This window comes from Megascapheus bottae, chromosome 13, assembly GCF_031878675.1.
Source record: "Megascapheus bottae isolate mThoBot1 chromosome 13, mThoBot2.hap1, whole genome shotgun sequence".
NCBI classification, from domain to species: Eukaryota; Metazoa; Chordata; class Mammalia; order Rodentia; family Geomyidae; genus Megascapheus; species Megascapheus bottae.
The window spans coordinates 16244508-16267643 of NC_143521.1; the positions used below are offsets into that span (position 1 = coordinate 16244508).

The 23136-nt window shown below is 41.7% G+C and overlaps 1 protein-coding gene across 2 annotated transcripts in view; it reads right to left on the bottom strand.

The window, feature by feature from the left end:
* Window positions 1-3771: 3771 nt before the first annotated feature.
* Ccng2 (cyclin G2) overlaps window positions 3772-23136 on the bottom strand; it is a 30514-nt gene continuing 11149 nt past the window's right edge. Inside the window, exons 2-9 of one of the 2 annotated variants that reach the window (XM_090343377.1) lie at window positions 13362-13501; window positions 11457-11594; window positions 10852-10989; window positions 9395-9645; window positions 9136-9214; window positions 8950-9048; window positions 6435-6640; window positions 3772-5188 (exon numbers count right to left, since the gene is read on the bottom strand). In XM_090343377.1, the coding sequence (XP_090199503.1) occupies window positions 5065-5188; window positions 6435-6640; window positions 8950-9048; window positions 9136-9214; window positions 9395-9645; window positions 10852-10989; window positions 11457-11594 (1035 nt within the window). In that variant the 5' untranslated portion in view covers window positions 13362-13501 and the 3' untranslated portion in view covers window positions 3772-5064. Of the gene's footprint in view, window positions 5189-6434; window positions 6641-8949; window positions 9049-9135; window positions 9215-9394; window positions 9646-10851; window positions 10990-11456; window positions 11595-12510; window positions 12822-13361; window positions 13502-23136 lie in introns of those variants that run through there. The other variant, XM_090343376.1, reaches the window with a different exon arrangement.

Genomic DNA, 23136 nt, shown 5'->3' on the forward strand with positions numbered 1-23136 from the left:
GGAGATAGCACTATTCAAAAAGAAATGTACTCAGGGCCTTATGTATGTAACTATAACCCCTCTGTGAATCATCTTTACAATAAAAAAGTTATGCTGTTTATGTGTGGTAGCCTGTAAAATCCTAGCTACTTGGAAGGCAGAAATCAGGAAATCAATCATGTTTCAAAGGAAAAACAGTGTATAAAAATTTCCAAGACTAATTGGACAGGGAAGGGGGAGAACCAAGAGGGGGGTAGGGAGGGTAATGGGGACCAAGACATGTGGAAGGGTATCAATGTATGTGAATTAATGCACCATCTATCTGGCAAAGATCATGTAACCCTTTTATTAAATACAATAAAAAATATAAAAAAAATTTCCAAGACTCCATCTTAACCAGTGGCTTGGCAAGGTGGTACAGGCCACTTATCCTCAGTGACAAGGGGAAACACAAGTAGAAGGGAATAAAAAGCAAGATTCTAGCTGGAAAATACCTAATGCAAATATGGGGCTAGGGACATGGCTCTGTGGCAGAGCACTTGGCTTTCAAATGCGAGGCCTTGAGTTCTGTTCCTAGTATGGCTTTTTAAAAAAAAATGGGTTGATTTCTATGCATTGGAGGTCCTAACACTGGACTATAAGCTTCCTTGTGGCAGGGACAGTGTATGCCATGTTTGGTGTTATATAGCAAGCATTTACTGAGTTATATGGCCTACAAGACACCTCACGTATTCAGTGGGTGAGTGACCAAGTGAATGGATGCATTCATTTGAAGGAAAAGCCTCCAAAGGTACGTGGGTAGGAATTTGTCACTTAATGAGGGTAACTGGGGTTTCAGCCAGAGGAATCGGTACACATAAAGATACTCAAATGAGTGACAATGTGACAAGAGGAAGGAACTGCATGCATTTGTGTATGGATGCCATGAGAAGAGCCTGAAAAGGCAGCAGGGACTCACCAAGAAGGGTCTAGTAAGTCACAGAAAGGTTTGTGAACTTGATGCAATGCCAACTGTGAGAAGCCATGAAGGATTTTCATCAAAGGCAGAATAGAAGTGCTGCAGTGGTTTTTTTTATGGTTCATTTAGGCTTCTGTGAAAACAGCTCAGGTGCATTCGCTCACACCCCCAATGGCTTCAACTACTTGGGTGGCATAACTGCATTCTGATGCCAGCCCTAGGCAAAAACATGAGACCTTACCTAAAATAAAGGAAAATGAACGAAAAAAAAGGCTAGGGGGTATGGCTATCAAGTGATAAAGTGGCTGCCTAGCAAACTCAAGGCATTGAGTTCAAATCTCAGTACCATAATAAAAACAACGAAACAGAAATAATGTAAACCCACTTTCAAATCCATTTTAAGGACAAAAACAAAAGAAAAAGCTACAGGTGGTCATCATTTTTGAAAAAGAATCATCTGGAATCTTACCACTCAGATCACCACTTGACCATTTTATGTCTCCATTTTATTTTACAAAAACCCCTTGAAATAAAACAGGACTTATTTCTCTCTCTACAGGCCTCTCCTCTCCGCAGCCTGGCATTACCTTCCAAAAGGGATGAAAAGGTGGCTGCTAGCCAGTTCTCTTAAAGCCAAGGCTTAAGCTATACACTGAGTGTCTTCTTCATTTTAATACGCAAAGCCAATCACAAGGCCAGCCTTGTGAAACAGACTCCATTCACTGATGGGAAGAGTCACTTGTATACCAAGAATGAGAACATTTACCATAGTGAGAAGCTATCTATCCTACAAATTGATCTGCTAAAAACAAACAGAAGTCATTTATTATTTCTGGTAATAAATAACTATCAAACCAGATTTCAAAAGTGACAAATTCAAAGTATAATGCCTTATTTCATATAAACATTCAAGTGGCTAGCCTAGACAGACAAATCTTTTTATCTCAAATTAACCGAGAAAAAGCCAAAAGCAGAGCTGTGCCTCAAGTAGAGCTGTGCCAGCCTTCAATGACAAAGCTAAGGGACAGCACCCAGGCCTCGAGTGTAAGAGCCACTATTGACACAAAAAATGTAGATGGGTTATCTAAGTAGGGTGACAGTTTGCCAGCGTGGTGGGGAGATGACGCATGGAAGCATGTTGAGACATAAGTTAAGATAAAGGCAGTGAAGGATAAAAGGCAGAGGTCAGATCATGACAGTGGTTCAAATTGCCCTGACTTCATGTCCAGCTAAGATCTCTGTACTTAGCCTGAGTTAGAGAGGTGACTGAAAACTAACTCACTTCCTGTCAAATGTGCAGAGACTCAGGGACCTGGCACAATCCTTACCACACTGGAACAGAAGTAGTAGACATATACCACAGCCAAAGTAATTCCACCAAAACTAGTAATTCCACCAAAACCAGAAACAGCCAATCTGTTGCCAAACGGCAGGGGAGGGAGAGAATATGAAGCCAAGAGTAGCATTCCCTCACCCTTTGATCTCAATTTTATCATAGTCTCCATTTTATCATAGTCTCGGGAAAGCTACTTGATTGAATGGCACATGAATGTACAACTCATTCCTGCACTTGTCTGCACATCTCTCGATAGTTCTCAGAGAAAGGACCAGGCCTGTCAATCTCTACCTGTCTTGTTCCTGCTGCCTTTATTCCTGCACTGGGGTAGCTCCCAGACATACCTTTCTTTTGTTGTTGTTGTTGGATAGTTTCAAATCTGCCTGAGACAGCCTGGCCCTGGATTCTCCTACTTATTGCCTCCTGCATAGCTGGGGCCACAGCCCCAGCTGGCTTATTGGTTTAGATGTAGCCTTGCTAAGTTTTTTGCAATGCAAACCTGGAAGACTAAAGAGGATCATAAGGTATTGAAAGCAAGTAACTTTTACATTTAAGTAAAAACATGAAAGCAGGGTAACTTGTCCACTAGTTACCAAAGTCACTCAGTTAGTTCTTCCTCAGAGTCTTCCTGGAGAAGGCAGGAAACCATGCCCATGTCTCCAGAGAGAAAAAGAGGAATTACATGAAAATAACTTTCAGTAAATCCTACTTTTCTAGCCAAGTAGAGGAAACAGTCACGTAATCCAGTTGGGGGAGGACTAAAAAGCATGGGTTGAGTAATAGAATATCTGCCTAGCAGCAAGGCCCCAAGTTCAATTCCCAATATGGGGGGGGAGGAGAAACCAAATTAAATGACCAAATGGGGAATTTTCACATTAAAAAAAAATTTTTAACCCTGAAATTTACCAAGACATCTCCAAAGCCAGAGGTTAGTAGCGCTTAAACAATAAATCACCAACAATAATCAATTCTCAGGATTTACTTTTGGTATTTCCAAGGTTGACCCAAGCTTTGGTGAGAAACCGCTACCTATAACAGTTTATAACTAGTCAGAAGGCATTTCCAGCCCTCTGAGCCTTCTCTGCAAGCACTTTTACCAAAATAATCATAGTTTAAAAACTGAATCCAGGTCTGTAATGTAAGCTCAGTGGCAAAACATTTGCCTAGCGACTTCCTGGGATCAATTCCCAGTATCCCCCCCAAAAAAAGAAAAAAGAAAAATGCAGAAATCAGTGGCTCACACCTATAAGCCTCGGCACTCAGGAGGCTGAGATCCAGAAGATTGAGTTTCAAAAGCCAGCCTGAGCAGAAAAGTCTACAAGACCCTAGAGTTCCCATTAACAAGCAAAAAGTTGGGCTGGAAGTATGGTTCAAGTGATATAATTCCAGCCCAGCAAGTAAGCAAGCTGAGCAAGCAAGATGAATAAGCACCAGGCCAAACTCAGCACTACCACCACCCCACCCCCACCAAAAAGAAACAAGATTTTAAAACACAATATAATGGCAAACAAGGAGAATTAATTTTTATTTGGAGTTATAAGCTATCGTCACTTCAAAAGACCCACCTCAGGGAACATCCAAGGGATGTTGACTTACCAAAATAAATGTAAGCCATCAATGTCTCATTATAATACAGAGTACACAATAAATTATATTTACATGCAATGCCTAGATTATCACACACAGAGTAAAAAAAATACAGCATTTTATATACATTTTAAAAGATTTACATTTTCATATACAATCTAAAAAGTTAAAAGTTCTCTGTACAAAAATCTTATGTGTACAGAGTTAATATATCCCCATTTTCATGGCTGTATAATCACAGCAATTGGTGTAAAACTGTAATACTATGAACACTTGGGCTCTTTTCACTTCATATTCAAATCTTGGCACCCATACAATAATACATTATTCTGAAATGTGAATTAAAGAAATGTAACCATGCAGACATTTCCTAATGTAAGAAAAGGAGATAAAATTTGCTACTAAATCAACAGTTATCAATTCCCTTGGTACCTAGCCCTGCTCAATTCCTGTCTACTCTTATACAGGTGCATGCAAAACTAGCAAATTATGGATTTTTAATAATGTTAAATTATAATACTATAGCTGGACAATACTTAAGCTTTAAGAATGCAGCTATCTAACAGTGCTAGCCTAACATTTATTTCTGCTTTAGCAGAACCTTTATGAAGACATTACAAAGCAAAGTTCACCGAAATGTCAATACTTTCCTTAATTTATAGACTCTGAATCAGACAGTAGGCTGACCATTTGAAAAACAAATGGACAACATAACATTTGACATCCAAGATACTGTGCAGTCTCTGTTCTGAGGATTCAGGGAGAGGAAATCTAAGACAAACCACCCCAGGATTATCCATTGTCCTGAAAGGAAGCACTTGCAGCTTCCAATCTGTTAACTAGACACCTGATGGCTTTATAAAAAGTTCAAGGTTAAGATACACTATTCATCTTTAAAAATCTTCTTGAAAAGTAACAAAGGTATCAGCACCTTCCCTCTTCCCCAAAGTAGCTAAAGATCTCAACAAGAAAAATAAAGTGCCAATGTCTAAAGTATTGTTAAATTGAGGCACTAACCCATTTGATGGCTTAGGATTAAATATGAAAATAGGCCAGATCTGATCTGAATAATAAATAGAAGGTAGGTATTCCAGTCTTAAGTAATCCCTGCCTAGATGGGGGCTGAACCAGAAAACTACCTACTCCCCCATTTATTGCTTTGAAACTGGTACACATACTTTCGACTCTAACACACAGCAGAGTTCTAAGACGGAAAGCACAGGGTTTGTGCCACTTTGAAGTCAAAAAAGAAGGTGCACTCTTGATCACAAGGTGGAGAGCTGCTGAGACTCTCTTCTCCACAACTCATGTCTTCACAAGAGTCCTCACTGAAGAGAAAGAGAAACAAAGCCGGTGTCATGGCTTCAAATGCACAAATGTTTATGGGCAAAATAAAATAGCTGCTGTTAGTCGACATGGGTATCTCTAGCGTTACGACTTTATATTCAATAGTTAATCTTTAATTTAGAGAGCCAAACTTTAATGTCTAAGGAACTCCTAAAGGAAAGCCAATTATAATCTTATTAGAAAACAGACTTTTTAAAAGAAGTGTACTTTTTACCAAATAATTACATACCAATTCATAACTTGTTTTGACAGTTTACTTAAACTTGTTTTAATAGTTTGGTTTGATAATTTAGCAGTAACTGCAGAATACTAAGTATTATAAATCCAAAATGCTAAACTACAATCTATCTCCCATCCCATAATCTGATAAATGTCTTATATCAATAATTGCATCAGTGATTACTCAAATACTAAAGCAAGAAAATGACAGGATATGAAGCTGGAACTCCTGGTAGTCCCTCTCTGGAATAAAATAACCAGACAATGACATCTAAAGTTGTTGGAACACCCATGGAAGTCTGTCCATTGGCAACAGGGTACTTGATGGCATAATGTAACATTAATAGAGTGGCATGGCTGCCACTCTATTGTTGTTTTGCTTTGGGCTTTTTGGTGGTAATGGGTTTTGAACTCGGGGCTTATATGTGCTATGCAGATACTTTTCTGCTGGAACCACGACTTCCGGCCTTTTTGATCTAGTTGTTTCTGAGATAGGGTCTTGGTTTTTGCTGGACAGCTAAATTGGGGTTTTCCTTTATACTTCCCACCACACCCAGCTTTTTTCTACTGGGATGGTGTCTTGTGAACATTCTGCCCTGAGTATTGTAGAACAATGATCCACCCAATCTCCGCTTCGCACATAGCTGCATCACCGCATCCTGGAAACAACTAGCTAAGATGGGGGTCTTAGAAACTTTTCTCAGGGTGACCTCACACCACCATCCTTCCAATCTCAATCTAGAGTAGCTAAGGTCGTAGGTATGGAGGGTACCAGCACTTAGCACCTAGATGTTTTTGTTTTTAATAACTGAACTATATTTCGAAGAGTTGAGGTAAACGAGGTAAGAAAAAAATGAGATTTTAAAGGTGAGGTTCATAACTCAGTATTTTAATTGAAACTACTGCTGATGACAGTGGAGCAGGGCATTTCCTGATGCCTTATTTTCTAGTATTACACTTATTAACATGGAGTTTGCAGAAGTCTAATGAGTCAGGATGCTTGCTTACCTTTCACTTTCATCCAAGCAGCCCCCCTCTGGGATAGTTGGCAGCTCAGGAACGCTGTAGTAGCTGTTGTGAAGGTTCTGGGCCGTGCGCCTTGAAACAATCCAAACCAACTTCTTAAGATCTGGTTTGCAACATTCAGGAGAAGAATATTCTGCGAGGCATTTGGAAACTAACTCCCTCCAGTAAAAGAACTCCGTGTCATTAATCTAAAAAAAAAAAAAAAAGTTACAGAATCTACAAGGTTTCCAAACCTTACTACATCTCAGAATAAGCAGATGATCTGTAAAAAATGTTGGTAACTGCTCTCACACCCAGACAGTCTGATTTAATCCATATAGAGTATGACCTAGGAGTCAGGAGTTTTCTAAGTCTCCCAAGTGGCTAGAATGAGCAGCCAAAACTAAATGTAATGTACATAGGATCACACACACAGGTTTTCTTACTCTAAGAAAACACACTGGTCTAAAAACAAACTGTCTATTAAAGCAACTACCAATACATTCTTTAACAATCAGCAGTGCAAAGGAATTCAAAATTCCTTCTGTTTCTGTAACAAACCACTTTTTGGTTTGCTAATAATAGTTATATTATGACACTACCTACAAAGGGGAAGAGGTCGGCAATCTGAAAGGAGTTTCCCCAAATACATTGTTCCTCTAATCATGGAAGAATGTTTCCATTTGTTGGACAGAAACTTACACTGACTGATGATGCTTCCCTAAATTACTATCGCTATAAAGCGCAGATGAAAAGAACACTATGACTAAAACAAAAACTAAATGTCCCCAACGAAATGTTTCCCACCATATAGGCTTCCACAAGTGAAGACTGGTTTTTTGGGACAGTGTCTTATTGTAGCATAAGTTGGCCTCAAATTCACACTGTAATCCAGGCTGGCACTGAACTCTTGATCCTCCTGCTTCTCTGCCTCCACAGTGTTGAAATTAAAGGCCTATGCTACCACAGATTTTCTTTCATCTAGACCATTTCCCCTACCCCTATATCCTGGTTTCTACCACTCTTTTCTTCCCACTTTGCTGGCATCACCTCTGAGATGTCAGTGACCTCTTTGTTTTCATTATACTAAACTTTTCATCAAAACTTGGCAATATTGGAAGAGAAAGGGTGATAATTGCCCAGAAAGAAGGCTTTACAGGACTTATGTAACTGTAAAACCCCAATGTTTATCACCTTTATAATTATAATTTAAAAAAATCAGCACTCTTGGGCACCTCTTTCTTCAAAACTTCTTTTCAACCCAACAGTCCTCTAGTCTGCACAGACCTTCCTTTACTTGGTCTCTAAGCAGGGGAAAACCAATGATGAAAACCCAAGAGCTTCAAATGACCTCTAAGCAAAGGTTTCAACTATTCCTTCATGAGAAACTCCAAATCTCATGTCTAATACAGTTTATCTTTTGAGCTGCAAAGGCAACTATCTGAGTAAAGAAGACCCTAAAAATCACACTTCTCTCATAACAAATTAACTTTTCCCAAGTTTCTTTCAATGATGCCCATATTCTCTCCATCTCTAGGTCAAATCTTGATTACTTATGATTCCTTACCTCATTTGCATGCTCAGTTTCCAAAATTAGTTTGAATATCCTTATTCCTGTTTGACATTCGCCTCGATTGACATTTGTCAGCCAGCCTAACTTGAACTTTTTTTTCAAACTGACCCAGTCCCACCAGTTTCTTAGCCATAATCCTCTGCTGTCCAAACCTTCAATCTCTCTGTCATAATGTCTCTGCTGACCTGCCCTGATTATTTACTAACAACCCCCTAGTACTTTTAAAGTCACTATTATCTGGCATGAAACACAATAATAAACAGAATATACCATCTTAAGTTATACCTCAGAGTTTCCCATCCAGATTATTAGTGAATAGGGCTGGGAGTTTGGCCTAGTGGTAGAGTGCTTGCCTAGCAAGCATGAAGATCCAGGTTCGACTCCTCAATACCACTTACATAGAAAAAAGCTGGAAGTGGTGCTGAGGCTCAAGTGGTAGAGCTCTGGCCTTGAGAAAGTCCAAGGACAGTGCTCAGGCCCTGAGCTCAAGCCCAGGACTGGCAAAAAAATTAATAAATTATTAGTGAAAAGTTTGTTTTGTATTTTTCTAAAATTGCAGATAATGACTGAATTGGCCTTCCTCAAAGGCTTGAAAAGAAACATCACTGGTGATTTTTAAGTCATGCTACTGATGAAGCAATGACAATCCTACAGGTGTTAGGGACACTATCCTACCATCATCTCATTAGTGTCTGCCTTTCTGTTTCCTAGTATGCAGTCTGGAACAATCTGTAGATGGCAATGTAGGCAACTATGGCCAGTTTCCTTCCAGCTAATACTGTCTGCGCCCTGAGAACTACAACACTTATGACACAAGAAAATTGAATACAGTAGTATATAGACTCTCAAAGTACAGATAATACTTAAGGCACCAAAAGGGAAAAAAATGAAATCTCAGGAAAGAATTTTGCTTTAGAGAACAAAATAAGGACAGAAGATAATTACCTTGGAATGTTTTTTAACATGTAGGAGAGTTTCCAGTAATTCAACGGACTTTAAAGTTTCTACTTCCAAATTGAGAAGGCACAGAGCTAATATAGATGGCTAAAAAAAAAACAATAATAGTATTTTTTTAAAATTCAAAACAAAAGTCAAAACTGTGAGACACCTGTAATTAAGACTTAGACTTACTTTTGCTTTTGAAAAGACAAGTCGGCAGTGGCAAGCTTTTAGCTGGGCTTCTAGTTTATCAAGGCTCAGTATTTCTTTCCTATGCAATGTAAAGAAAGAACAACGATTCATTATACTCATAACTTTAAATGACTTCAAGGACTTGTCATTAACACTCCCAGTTGTGAGTGTAGAGGGTATAAAAATACCTTCTTCCTGGTATTCTAAACTTTTAGTTATAGCAGTAGTCAAAGTATTTGCATAATATAGTTAATCTCACCGTTCTGAAGTGTGACAAAGTACAATCGTATGGTATAAGTGCAAAAAGTTTAAGGCAGTAGTAGCTTCCAATTCATAGTGCAACTTTTCTGAAATTATTTTTTCCATCCGCTTAATGTCAGAAGCAGTGCATTTACACTGACTAATCCGGATCACATCATGAACACAAGGGATATTACACTCCTCTTCCACTATTCCAGCAGCCAGCAGAAAACAACAGACACCAATGCAAGACAGATGCTTAGGTTTCACCTACAAAAAATTGGAAGGGATTTTTTAAACCACTGTCACTGTGATTTAGTGAATCAGATACTTAAAAGAATACTGTGATGATGCTTCTCTTAATCAAAAGCTTCTTCTCTTCTGTACACTTCTTACCTACAATTATATCATTTTTACATTTAGACCTTCTTAACCTGATTTTTTTTTTTTCCAGTCCTGGGCTTGAGCACTGTCCTTGGACTTTCTCAAGGATAGAGCTCTACCACTTGAGCCTCAGCACCACTTCCGGCTTTTTGCTATATATGTGGGGTACCGAGGAATCGAACCCGGGTCTTCATGCATGCTAGGCAAGCACTCTACCACTAGGCCAAACTCCAGGTCCCTTTATCTGATTTTTTTAAAAAGGTTAAATAAATGTAACTGAAGTGTTTTTTAATGCAGGTTCAAAGTCTATATTTCTAGTTATGAGTTATATATTGTATTTTAAACTTAATGAGATTCTAAATAGCACATTCTTCCTCAAAATAAAGCCCTCCAACATACACAAAAAAATACTACTTGTTTGTATGTGTATACACACATAAATATACTTTCTATACTTTATCTTCTTATACAAAACATCTGTAGGAATCATTCCATTCTTCGGTGTCATTATGCCTAAAAAGTAAAGATAGTCTGTGCATTGTGGGGACATATGGGCAGGCTGCTATGGGCAGATGGCTGTCCTGTCCTGTGCCCTGAAAACTGACCCAGCAGCTGACAGTGATTCTACAGGCAGAAGAATTACCACATTGTTCTAACAGTTGCTCATTTTAGTAACCACTGTGACTCTCTGCTTTAAAGACTCGTGGGAAGGCAGTGGGTCACCTTTACTATACTATTTCTCATTATCTGTCAAGATTCAGTATTAAATCACTGCAACACCAACAAAAACATAAGAAATGAAAACATTATTTTGAGGAACACACCACATACAGAGAATACCTAAGAAAGCAATCATTTTCATTTTGGCATATTTTCCAAGAGAAAAGAATTGAATGGGTACAGCAAAACCTAATAAAAGACCTAAGAACCACCTCTTTGTAGTCTTTTTACCACTAATGTTCATTATTGGAAATATTTATGTACAAAAGACTTCATTGCATTCTTTTGATGCTTTTTGAACTCTTGTGTGCTTAGGCACAAGGGCATGTAGAGATTAAAAATAAAAAGATGGACCATAAAACCATTAAATACCTTCATAAGAGCCAGAAACCTGTCCAAAATATTGACAGCCAGGACAAAAGTTTCAGTGCAAGATCCAAAGAAGTTGGCTAAACTCCTTAAATCTTCTACTTTGGCATTTCTCAATCTTGAACACAAGGCATTATCATTCTGCAATGAAAACCAAGCATCAAAGTTAATTGTTTTGTTAGAATGAATTCGAGAAAACAAAGATTCACCTAGTATCGGCTACCTAAAGCAATACATGTCACAGATGTAAGATGTAAATCCTGCTTTTTATAAAATATACAACAGGGCTGGAGATATGGCTCAGCAGCAAAGCACCTGTTTGACAAGGGCAATGCAGATTTAAACCCCAGGACTGCCAAAAAATATTTGCTATTATAAATGTCTCATACACAGAGGCTTAGGGTATGAATTAAAGGACAACATTTGATGAAGTATTTCAATACTTCCTATTACTTCCATTGTTGCTAATAAGAAACCAAAGCACAATCCTGGTAGAGAATAAAGTTGGAGGACTAACTTTATAGGCTTTGATCTCAATTGGGAGCTGGGAGTATTTCCTCTGAACTGCAATCCGCTGCTTAGGTATCTTACGTTTTCTACAAACTTACCTCTGGGGTAGCCTCGATCAGGCTCAGCCCTTTTTCTCGAGGTTGGAATCTCTGCTCCTGTTCCAGGTAGAAGCTCAACAATCCCAGGAGCTGGACGTTTTCACCACCTGCCGGGTGCTCGGTCCCCAGATCCTTCATCTGCGGCCAAGACACGCACGGAAGGTTGAGAACAACCCGGGGGTGACGCCAGGAGAGTGGGGCTGAGAAGACCAGGGACAAGGGGTGGCCCCACATGTGGGCAGGAGTGGGTGAGGGCGATCAGTCACGTCGAGCCCCGTGGGAATCCGCCCCCACCAGAGGAGGAGGTGTGGCGGCGGAGGCACCGCGGTCACGTCCGCCGGCCAGCACCGGATCAAACTGGCCGGCTGGGCCAAGGAAGGGCCTTTCACAAACAGGAAACTCCCCAGGCGGCGGTGGCGTCCTCCCCACCTGCATCTGTGGGGGAGGGGGGGCTTCAGCCCTGAGACGGCAGTGAATTCGTATCATGGGGGCGGGGGGTGGAATCACGGAAGCGGGGTGAGGCTTGACACAATGGTGGGGGGGGGGGAGTCTCCCGACTGAACAAAGAACCGGAGGGAGGAGACTTGGAAGCTCCGCCCCGCCTGGGCAACCCAGCGCAGGAACCCCCTGGCTGGAGCCGGGTCCCCGACTTTTCCCGGTCGGCTCCCCCAGGACCCAAGTGGCAAGCACCCCCTTTTTTTGGAGGGGGGCGTGTCCCAGCCGACCGGGGTCAGGGAACGGAAAACCAAGCGGCCCCAGGCCCAAGCGGTCCCAGTTCACCCGCCGAGGGAACGGGGTTCCGAGAGTACCAGGAGCCGTGGGGGCTGTCAACCCCCACCGCAGCCACCGAGTCAGCCACCGGGACCAGGGGAGGTGAGAGCCGGGCAGAGCCGGGCCCTCCGCCGAGCGTCTCCATCGCGGGACGTCCCGGGAGAGTCGGGGCCGGGGTTGACGGCGGACGGCAATCCCGACGCCCGGACCGCCCCTCCCCACCTCCACCGCGTCCCGACCACGAACAAAGAAAGCCAGAGCCGGCCCGGGCGGCCCCACTCACCGTGCCTGAGACGCGCCTCCACCTGCCCCGGCGCCTCGGTCCGGGGCGGACAGGCGAGCCGGGCGTCCGAGCCCGTCCCGGAGGTCGGGGGCCCGCCGCCTCAGCGATGCCCCGGAGCGGGCATCCAACCCTTCTTCTCCTGCCCCCGCCGCCCCGGCCTCACAGCCCGGGCCTCACAATTTCGGCCTCATCCCGCTCCCGGCGCGCGCACCCTCGGCGCACCCCGGGCGCAACGCCGGCCCCCCAAGCCCTCCGCGTCCGCCGGCCCCGCCGCAGCCCCGGCGCGGCCCCAGCAAACCCCTTGTTTTCGTTTTGAGTTTGCGACGCCCCTAAGGGGGCGGGGCACGTGACTCGCCGCGGAGGGATCCGCCCCTGCCTAACAGACCTTGAAAAAGAGTCCCTCCTCCGAGCCACTGGGTCCAGCCTCTCTTTGGGCCGTCCCACGGCTCTCTTTGGCTTTACGGAGCACAGCATGGTAATCCGGACGACCCGTTTATTCCACGATGGACGCGGAGCGGGAGGAAAGAAGGGGGAGGTGGGGTGACTGCGGAAGGAGATCCTTCCTGGTCGAATCGCGCCTTTTAAAGGTCCCCGGTTTGTTTTGTTTTCGCTGTTTTGAAAAGTCCGCCCAAAGTAGCCGGCTCTCTGATTGGATGCGGGTGGGGCCGGCAGATTGCGGGGGGGGGGCCAAAAATGAACCATCCCGTCCTGGATTGGCTGGCTGGCTGGCCCTGCAATCCTCTGATTGGCTCTCACCGGACCGAGCCTCTCTCTCTGCCTCTGAGGCCTTAGCAACTCCGCGGTCCTGATTGCGTATTCGGGGTTAGGCGGCTTTGAAGCCCTGCGGTTACCTGGCCTGGGTTTCTCTGCTCGTTCTCCCCGAACCACCTCCACCTGCGCTGGAAGAATGCCTCGCACCGGGTGGCGCCTTCACAGTGGCAATCACTTCCGCCAAATGAATGCGTTCCAGTTCCTTTTATTTGTCCGGTGTCTGTTTTATAATAGCAATCAAGTTAGAACATTATCAAGGTGTATATTGAAAGTCACCAGTAAAGTGCTATTGTGCCCTGTTGTTTGTTTTAAAATCTTGCTGACAGAGAAAACAAATTAAAAAAAAAAAAAAAAAAAGGACGAGGTGCTGCCACCTGGGCAAAGGCTGAGCTGTTGAAGCTGAACGATGGCTGCAGGATTTCCTGTGCCATTGTGTGCAAGTTTTCTATAATGGAAAAAAGTTCAAAGAAGAGACTTTTCAATAAAAAAACTGCATTGATGAGGACATAACAACATCTAATCATTATAATAACATTCCTTCAGAAGTTGTAGTTGTGCAGTTGTTTTAATGAAGACTCCCACAGCCTCTTGGTCCTTGGTCGGGCAGACATTATCGTTTATTGCCCATTATAATTAACGTTGTTATGGAGGTTGACACCTCTTCCAAGGTGGGGCAAAAAGCTAACCAACAAGGTGCCTGAGGCTGGAGAAACTTTCACACGGAATATCTTTAAGAGATGTAAGAAGCTTCCCTGAAGCATTTATAATGGATTTCTTTTCTGCCTCAATCCCTGTCTCCCACCGAATGGATATGAAAATTAGTAAAAGAGTATTTTTATGAGTTCTAATCTACATAACCAGTCCCAAGAAATGATTTTTCTGTGTTCTTGTATATATTTACTATGAGCTGACTGGTTACATGTGAAATATGGGAAAGCACGTAGTATAGCTTTAACAGCAGCGCTCTTCTTTCTAGAACGGATAGGAAATTTTAGAAGTAGATGCCTTAACATATTAGCTAGAACTAGACAATGACATGTGTCTGAACATAGGAGCTGGGGGGTAGGGGCCCCGCAGGGAAGGGAACCTAAAGTTAAAGTTCTTATTTCAGAGAAGTATGGCCTTCTTAGGGGTTTGAAAAAGTAAAATAAAATCAACACACTACTTTGAAATGATCTATATGTTATATAATGTGATTCAGTGCTTCTTTGATCTTCTAAGTATTAAACTGTTACTTTGATTGACAGACCCATCTCAAAGGAATTCTATGCTAATAAACATTAACAAGCACATGCAACTAATTTAGGAAGTAGAGCTAAGATTAGAATTTAGGTGACAGTTGTCATCTTGACAGAGAATGAAGAGGCCCAGTGAGCACAGTACACAGAGACAGAAGCAGCTGGCAGAGACACACGTCATGACCCGAAGAGGAAGACATCTGGGTACTTTTTCTAAGATGGCAAAGGTAGTAAAGGAACATAAGATATAAAATTAGATGTGAAAGAGGAAATGTGGTGTGAGGTGTAAGAAGTAACAGAGTACATGCCAAAAAGAGAAAGATCTAGAAATTGTCCTTTGCTTAAACCATAACTAGTATAAACTATACAAAATTTTGTTTTGTAACTGTCTTTTTGCACCTTTGCAGTCTTTAAGGTAAAGTTTTGTGAATGGTTAAACTTCCCATTCTTTGGCCAAGCTTTGATTTTTGCAGAATAGGTATTGCAAATTATCCACAGGGGGCCCTTTTTTCCCTCTTCAGTCCACCTATTTCTTAGAGTAAGGAAAGCAATCATTAATAGCCTGATCTAGTCATCACATCATTATTTTGCTTTTGTTTTCAAAGTAGTTTCTTGTATGTTTTCCTATACTGGGGCTTGAACTCAGTGCTTTGTGCTATCACTTTTTCACTCAACTTTTTCACTCAAGGCTAAGACTACCACTTCTTGCTGGCTAAGTGGAGACTAGAGTACCACTTTCTGGCTTAGACTGGCTTTGAAGCAGGATTCTCAGATTTCAGCCTCGTAAGGATTAGTAGGATGAGCCCCCCCCCCCCCAAAAAAAAAGAAATAAAGAAAACAACAACAGAAGAAAACCAGTGATTAGGGAGAAATTGTATAGATATTTTTTAGGTTCACTGATTATTTTGCCAATTTATCTTCTCCAGATTCTCTATCCTCATAACTTTGGCTTACAGAGATACAGATCTAGGTGTTATTTACTTAAAAGACATTCTCTCTAGTGTAATCAGACTTTATGTACATTAGCTACTTTTCAGCCTTTCCTGAGCAATTCACCATTACAAGATAAGGAAATAAAGCTTGCAACCTCCCAAAAAAGACTGAGAGAATTTATTTTAAGCTACTTGGTTTTATATAGTGCACAAAGAGTGCAGTGAGATTGGGTGATAACGCTGCCTGACACAAAACCTATTATCTATCCTCAGTGACATCTGACACTGAAATTACACCCACAGAAACAATGCTTGAATGCAGCAAATTCTTGACTGCATGAGGTACATCCTTCAGACCTACCCACACTCCAGCTCTAGTTAAAGAGTATAGGGCAGGGAAAAGGTCTGGGGCAGCTCCTTAATTATGCAGTGCATCAAATATCCCACAACCTTCCCAACTGCATCTGTCTCATCAGAAATAATGGCTTGTGATAGCCAATATTAATTTTTTTCTCCAAGAATTATCTTCTTCTTTTCTGTGCTTTGGATCAAACCAGGGCCTTGTCCTTGCTAGGCAAGCACTCTACTACTGAGCTACATCTCTAGTTCCTATACAAGACATTTAGTGAACACATGCTAAATTCTAGGTATTGTCCTAGGCTTTGAAGATATAAAAGTTGATGGGAAAAAAAGGTCCTGGACTTTGCCCTAGTATATTTGCAGTAGGGCTTAAGTGCTTGTTGGCTAGCTAAGGGATCAGAATGGCTTTGAGTCTCTGCTTTCCTACTCCCTGGAGACAGTACCTTTGAATACTTGCAAGACTGCCCTTTGTCCTCAGTTTCAGCTAGCTTTCTAATCTAAAAAAAGAAAAAGAAAAAACAGCCAAGGGTAGTTGGGTCTAATTCACTAGAAACAAATACAAATGTTTGTGGAAGCAATCTGCTCTCCACAGTAGTAGTTTTCACAATGTTGTGACTTCCTGAAGGAGAGAAGGGGGAGATCTTCTCAGGAAAGAAATCTAATGGAAAGTAGCCCTCAGAGGTAAGAAAATCAGCATCAGGACTGTGAAGCCAATGGGAGTTGCCCCTACCCTCATCCCATTTTTTTTGGTTCCCTCTCTGGATGGTTTTGCAGGGCAAACTTCCTGATTAGATTAACATTGCTAACAGAGCCTACAATGTAGACTGGAATGCCTGTCCCAAGAACAAGAACAGGGAAGTTATAACTCAACCCAGATGCCATCTGTTAGTGATTCAGATTTTTCAATCCAGAGCTTATTTTTTAATCTGAATCTAGGAAAATTAAACGATTACATATTAGACAATGTATCCATTTCAGCATTTAGTCCTCAGTACAATACAGTTAAGAGCTCTGCTAGGGCCAGGAGCATGGACTAGTGGTAGAGTGCTTGCCTAGTATACACAAAGACCCGAGTTTGATTCCTCAGTACCACATACACAGAAAAAGCTGGAAATGGTGCTGTGGCTCAAGTGTTAGAGCGTTAGCCTTGAGAAAGCACAAGGACAATACCCAATCCCTGAGTTCAAGCCCTGGGACCGGCAAAAAAAAAAAAAAAATCCGCTAGTATTCAATCATCTTTCTCATCTTGTCTAGGAAAATATCTTCTCAATTTTAAAATCAGCAGCTTGTTTGTGTTGGTTGTGAGGCTTGAACTCAAGACCTGAGTGCTGTCTCTCAGCTTTTGTGCTCAAGGCTTGAGTGCTTGAGCACTTGAGGCACAGCTCCACTTCTGGCTTTTTAATGGTTAAATGGAAGGAGATAAATGTTTCATGGACTTTACTGCCAGGGTTGGCACTGAACCTTGATCCTCAAATCTCAGCCTTCTCAGTGGCTAAAATTAGAGGAGAGGCTCATCAGCACCTGTCCAAACTCAACATTTAACAATCTATTAACCAAAATAGATATCATGTTTCTGTTATGAATGATATAGCATGCTATTATTGCTTTCTGGGAAGGGAATATATACACATGCGAGCACAATACAGTCAATTCCCAGATATTGATGTGCTCAGACCCAGAACTGTGAAAATTATCCACATCTTAGTGACTACCTGAATGCCTATAACTAGAAGACCAGGTTTGTTTTGTTTTTATGTCAATACAGGGGTTTGAACTCAGGGTCTGGGCAGTCAGTAAGCTCTTTTACTCAAGGCTGGAACTCTTAACACTTGAGCTACAGCTCCATTTGTGGAGTTTTTTTGTTTGTTTGGTTTTATTTTGTTGCTAGCTAATTGAAAATAAATCTCTTGGAGTTGTCTGTCCCTGCTGGCTTCCAATGACGATCCTCAGATTTCAGCTTCCTGAGTAGCTAAGATTACTGGCATGAGCCACTGGAGCCAACAAGGACCAGTTTTTCTAGCTAGACAGTTTAGCTCCTTACCAGTTCTACTAGTTTGTATGAGAGGGAGCTATCCTTGGGTATACCAGCTCTGAATCTCCAGAGTCAATGTTCATTATTGTCCAAAGCTCTTTATTTTAGGCTAAAGCTCAACTGAAATAAATGAAGTAGTTTTGACATGGTGTGAAAGGCTGGGGAAGAAGAGAGTACCTAAGAATATGTTATTTTCCTGAAATGAAAACTGGGTCTGTCCCAAAGTAAATCTCTCTCCTCTCCTCCTTCTTCCTCTCCCTCCAGCTCTTCTCCCGCCTCTCCTCTGTCTATCTCTCTGTGTCTCTTGTCTCTGTCTCTCTCTGTCTACTACAAGGGATTTAACTTAGGCCTGGTTCCCCTTCCTGAGCTCTATATCACTTTAGCTTCACCTCCACTTTACTATTAAGTGAAGATAAAAGAGTCTCAAGGACTTTGGGACTGGCTTTGAGTGGCAACCCCCAGATCTCAGCCTCATGAGTAGCTAGGATCACAGGCATGAGTCATAGGCACCTGACTTAAAAAAAAACAAAAACAAAACTGAATCTCAGGCTGCCCAGGCTAGAACTAAACTCCTAAACATAATGATCTTTTCCTCTTGCCTCAGACCCCTGCCCTCCACTAGTAGCTGAATCTATTGTGCCAACTGCAAAGTTAATATACTTTTTAACTGACCTAGACTACATCCTGGAATATCCTACATTATTATTTACATAGCACATTCAGATATTTCCTGTCTTTTCTTTCCAGTCCTGTTGAAGGATTGAATCCTGCCTTATTCCCCAGGGTCAAGCAAGACACCAGGTGACATGGACAAGTTGGACCACATACCTATCCGTAGGCAGGCTATTCCAATTTGGGCATACATCACCCTTGGCCCCCAGGAGATAATAGCCCCTCAAAACAGGTGGAGCATTCTGCTGTGGTCCTGACCAAGAACATCACCCTGGGCCCCCAAGAGACCATAACCCATATTTTTTTATTTTTGCTGCCTTGTTAAGCCTTATATAAGTCTACCCCCCCCCCAAATCCAGTCCCTGGCACAACTGCCAATCCTGTGGGAAGATCTGTGCCCCTCTCTGTTCCTCAACAAATAGTCCTTGCCTATTAACGATTGAGTCTGGCCTATTCCTTTTCCATTCTCCTCCATTTTCCTATGGGAAAGCTGATACTCAGTAAAGAGCCAGTTAGAAGACATCTATTGGATCTTATTCCTAGAGAAGTTTCACTATCTGTGAAAGTCATGATCTGTTATTTTCATCTCAAATGAACAGACAGATGACATTTAAAGTAATATGAATAAGGAGTTTAACTATAAATTTTGCTTTTGTTCATTAAAAGTGTTTTCAAGATGAAGGGCTTTTTCAACTCCTGAAAAGAAGGATTACCCTATAATAAAGATTTGTAAAACTGTTCAAGATTGTTTCAATCACATTCAAAATTCAATCACATTCATAATTATGGTTACATGCAGGAGTAAAACCAGTTTGGGGAAGAGGAAGTCTGAAGCTAGACTTCTCTAGAGAGAAACTCTCTAGAAAAGAAAGAATTGACAAATACAAAGTTAAAATGAGATGAATCAATACGGACTATAGGTATTTAAAAGTTGACATTTTTGTTAGCATTGCAATAAAGGACAACCAAATTTAGTAGATTAAAGCAATAGTTTTTATCATTAATACCCATACTGCTATAGCTCTGGAGAGTGAGTTGGCCAAACTCAAGTGGTTAATTCTCTCTCTCTCTTTCTCTCCTCTCTCTCTCTCTCTCTCCTAGCTTTTTGCCATTTAACCCAAGCTTACCTACAACTTGCCTTACTGCCTAAAGTGTAGGAATTACAGTCATAAATCACTTAGGAAGCTCCAGTCAGGTGGTGGGTAAGACTGCAGTCATCTTGCGACTAACATGACAATTGTCTAAGTCAGTGCTCACTGTGGGTTGGGACCTCAGCTAGGCTAGTGGCCAAAGTTCTTTTTGATGTGGTGTCTCCATGTGATCTTTCCACTTCCTCATGCCATGGAGACATGACTAACAGAAGGCAGGTAAACACTGGGTCTCCTTTTATGACTAGCCTTGTCAAACATGTAATATCTGCAAAACACATAATATCTGTGCAATGCATCTTGAGTCTCTTATGGTTCTAGAGGTAAGAAGTTCAAAATGGTTCTCAATGACTTCACATAATGGTGTTGGCTGAACTGTGCTCCTTCTGAAGGCTCTGGGGAAGACACAAGTCCTTGTCTTTTCTGCCATTCACTGGTCACTCCTTAGCTTATAGCCCCATCCTTCATCTTCAAAGCCAATATCATCACACTATGTCTTCAAACTTTGAAGACATTAACTCATTCTTTTGCCTCCTCCTTTCATGTATATGGACTTTGTTATTGCATTGGACCTACCCAGATAATGTTCCTTTTGATTTTATGCTTGGTTAATTAGTATTAGATTGCATTTTAGGGTTGATGTGATTTTGTATCAAATCACTTAAAAATGTTATTTTTCTCCAATATTAGGATTTTTTTTCTTCTTTACTAATTGGAGGACTGTCTGAACATTGTAGCACACTCATGTAATCCCAGCTACTTGGGAAGCAGAGACAGTAATGATTATGAGTTCAAAGCCATCCAGGTACAAGTAGTAGTGAGACTTCTATGTCAAAACAAAAACCAAATGGGCCATGATTCAAATGGGAGAGCACTTACCTGTCAGCTATCATGCTAAGGCCCTCAGTATTGAAATTAAAAATAAAACAACAAAAAAAGCATAGTCTAAAACCCTACCCATTCTACTTTCTACAAATTCCCTCTCCCTTTCCCTCTTCCCCTCTTCCCTTCTCACCCTCCCTTCCCTCCTCACCTTATGTCTTATCTTTTATCTCTTGTCTCTCCTTCTCCCCCCCTCTCCTCCTTCCTCCCTCCCTTCCTCCCTCTCTTCTTCTCTCTCACTTGGTATGGTTGCACAGGCTAATCTTTAGCATGTGGGCTGATGCAATCTTCCCACCTAGATCTTCCAAGTGCTGTGATTACAGGCATGTACTAACACTCCCAGATCTTCTCTCTTCCTTTTAAGGAAATATTGCTTTTGACATTATCCAGGAAAAAAAAAAACTGTGGTATTTTGTTTCTTAATGTCCAAACACATGCTACCAATTTCATTACACATTTTATTACTTCTACTTCATGTGCCATTCATTTTGTGTCTAAATTATCTCTCTCTTTTAATAAAAATATTTGTAAATGGGGAAATAAAAGAAGGTACTTTGAAGCTGCAGATCTGATTCCATGAAAGAAGGTTTGGCCAGAACATAGGAAGCCTTGGTTTCCATCTCAACACCACAAACAAATAAACCGATAAAATTATATTCTCCTCCCCCCTCTCTCCCTCGCCAGTCCTGGGCTTGAGCTCAGGGCCTGAGCACTGTCCTGGGACTTTCTCAAGGCTAGAGCTCTACCACTTGAGCCTCTGCATCACTTCTGGGTTTTTTTTTTTCTATGTATGTGGTACCAACGAATCAAACCCCAGTCTTCGTGCATGTGAGGCAAGCACTCTATCACTAGACCAAACTCCCATTCCTATATTCTCTTTTTAACATCCAAATTAGGAGTCTGTATTTTCCAATTATTTCATTGTAATAGCTCAAAATGTGTTTTCAAATTTCAGTTAAAATAGGATGTCTCCAATCCACTTCCAGCCAGATTTCAGATGCTCATGGACATTCAGTCACCTCCAAACCCACACACACATGCACACAAATACACATGCAAAAACACACATAGGGCCAGGAGTGTGGCCCTGTGGTAGAGTGGTAGAGTACATGGCAAGCATGTATGAAGCCCTGGGTTCAAGTCCTCTGTACTATATACACAGAAAAAGCCGGAAGCAGCACTGTTGCTCAAGTGGTAGAGCACCAGCCTTGAGAAATCCCAAGGACAGTGCCCAGGCCTTGATTCAGGCCCCCACATTGGAAAAAAAAAATACACACAGATAGCAGCCTTAACTGATTGCAGTGAAAATCTCTTCCTTTTACAAAACTCAGAAAAATAGGGTTCAAGTGGCAGAAGTCCCTGGGTTCAATTCCCCAGGGTAGGAGGGGAAAGCTTAGAAAAACACATTTGTGAATAGTGGCTTATTAGTTGTGTTCTCCAGCAAAACCAACAGGATTTGTAGAGCAATGGAACACATGGAAGAAATTCTATTCGGAGTCAGACTGGCAGGCTGACAAAAGGCCCTCATCCCAACTTCTTAATGACTACTTTACATAGCAGTTTTTGAATTCAGGAAAAAGGAAACAAAACTGACCTACCCCATCCATTCAGCTATATTTTGTATTACATGTGTTCACAATGGTTGCATTGATAGTTTATGTTACTCTTAATTAAACCAAGACAACTTAGATTGCTGTTTTATTGATACATTCAATCAATAAACCATTTACCTGCATTCGTGCTTGTGTTTTCCTTTATTCCTTCAAAAACAAAAAACTCATTGGACTGGGAGTGTGGCCTAGTGGTAGAGTGCTTGCCTAGCATGCATGAAGCCCTAGGTTCAATTACTCAGTACCATATGCACAGAAAAAGCCAGAAGTGCCACGGTGGCTCAAATAACAGAGCATTAGCCTTGAGAAAAAAAAGTGTCCAAGATCAGTGCCCAGGCCCTGAGTCCAAGCCCCACGACTGGCACACACACACACACACACACACACACACACACACACACACACACACACACAATTTCCCAACAGACAGGAGATATAAGTATATAGACAAATTTATTTCCTTTCTTCCTTCCTTCCTTCCTTCCTTCCTTCTTTCCTTCCTTTCTTTCTCTCTCTCTCTCCCTCCCTCCCACCCCCCCCTCTCTCTTACTTCTTCAATTTATCCTCACTTGAACTCAGGTCCTGGGCACTGTCCCCTAGCTTTTTTTCTCAAGGCCAGCATATTATCACTAAAGCCACAGCTCCATGTCAAGCTTTTTAGTAGTTAATTGGAAATAAGAGTCTCTGTGGACTTTTCTTCCCAGAATGACTTTAAATCATGATTTTTCAGATATTAGACTCCTGAGTAGGTAGAATTCCAGGCATAAGCCACCAGCACCTGATCTAGGCAAATTTCCAACGAAGCTGGTCAATTGTTTCACCACAGACCCACTACACAAAACCCAAAGAATCTATGAGGAAAAGAAGTAAAAAATTCCTTCTTGTGTAGATGGGTCACATGATGGGAGAATGTCTTTGCAATCTCTGGCAAAAGCATGGGTCCCAAAAGTGAATTTTCAGTGATGTTCTATGCAGTCCTTA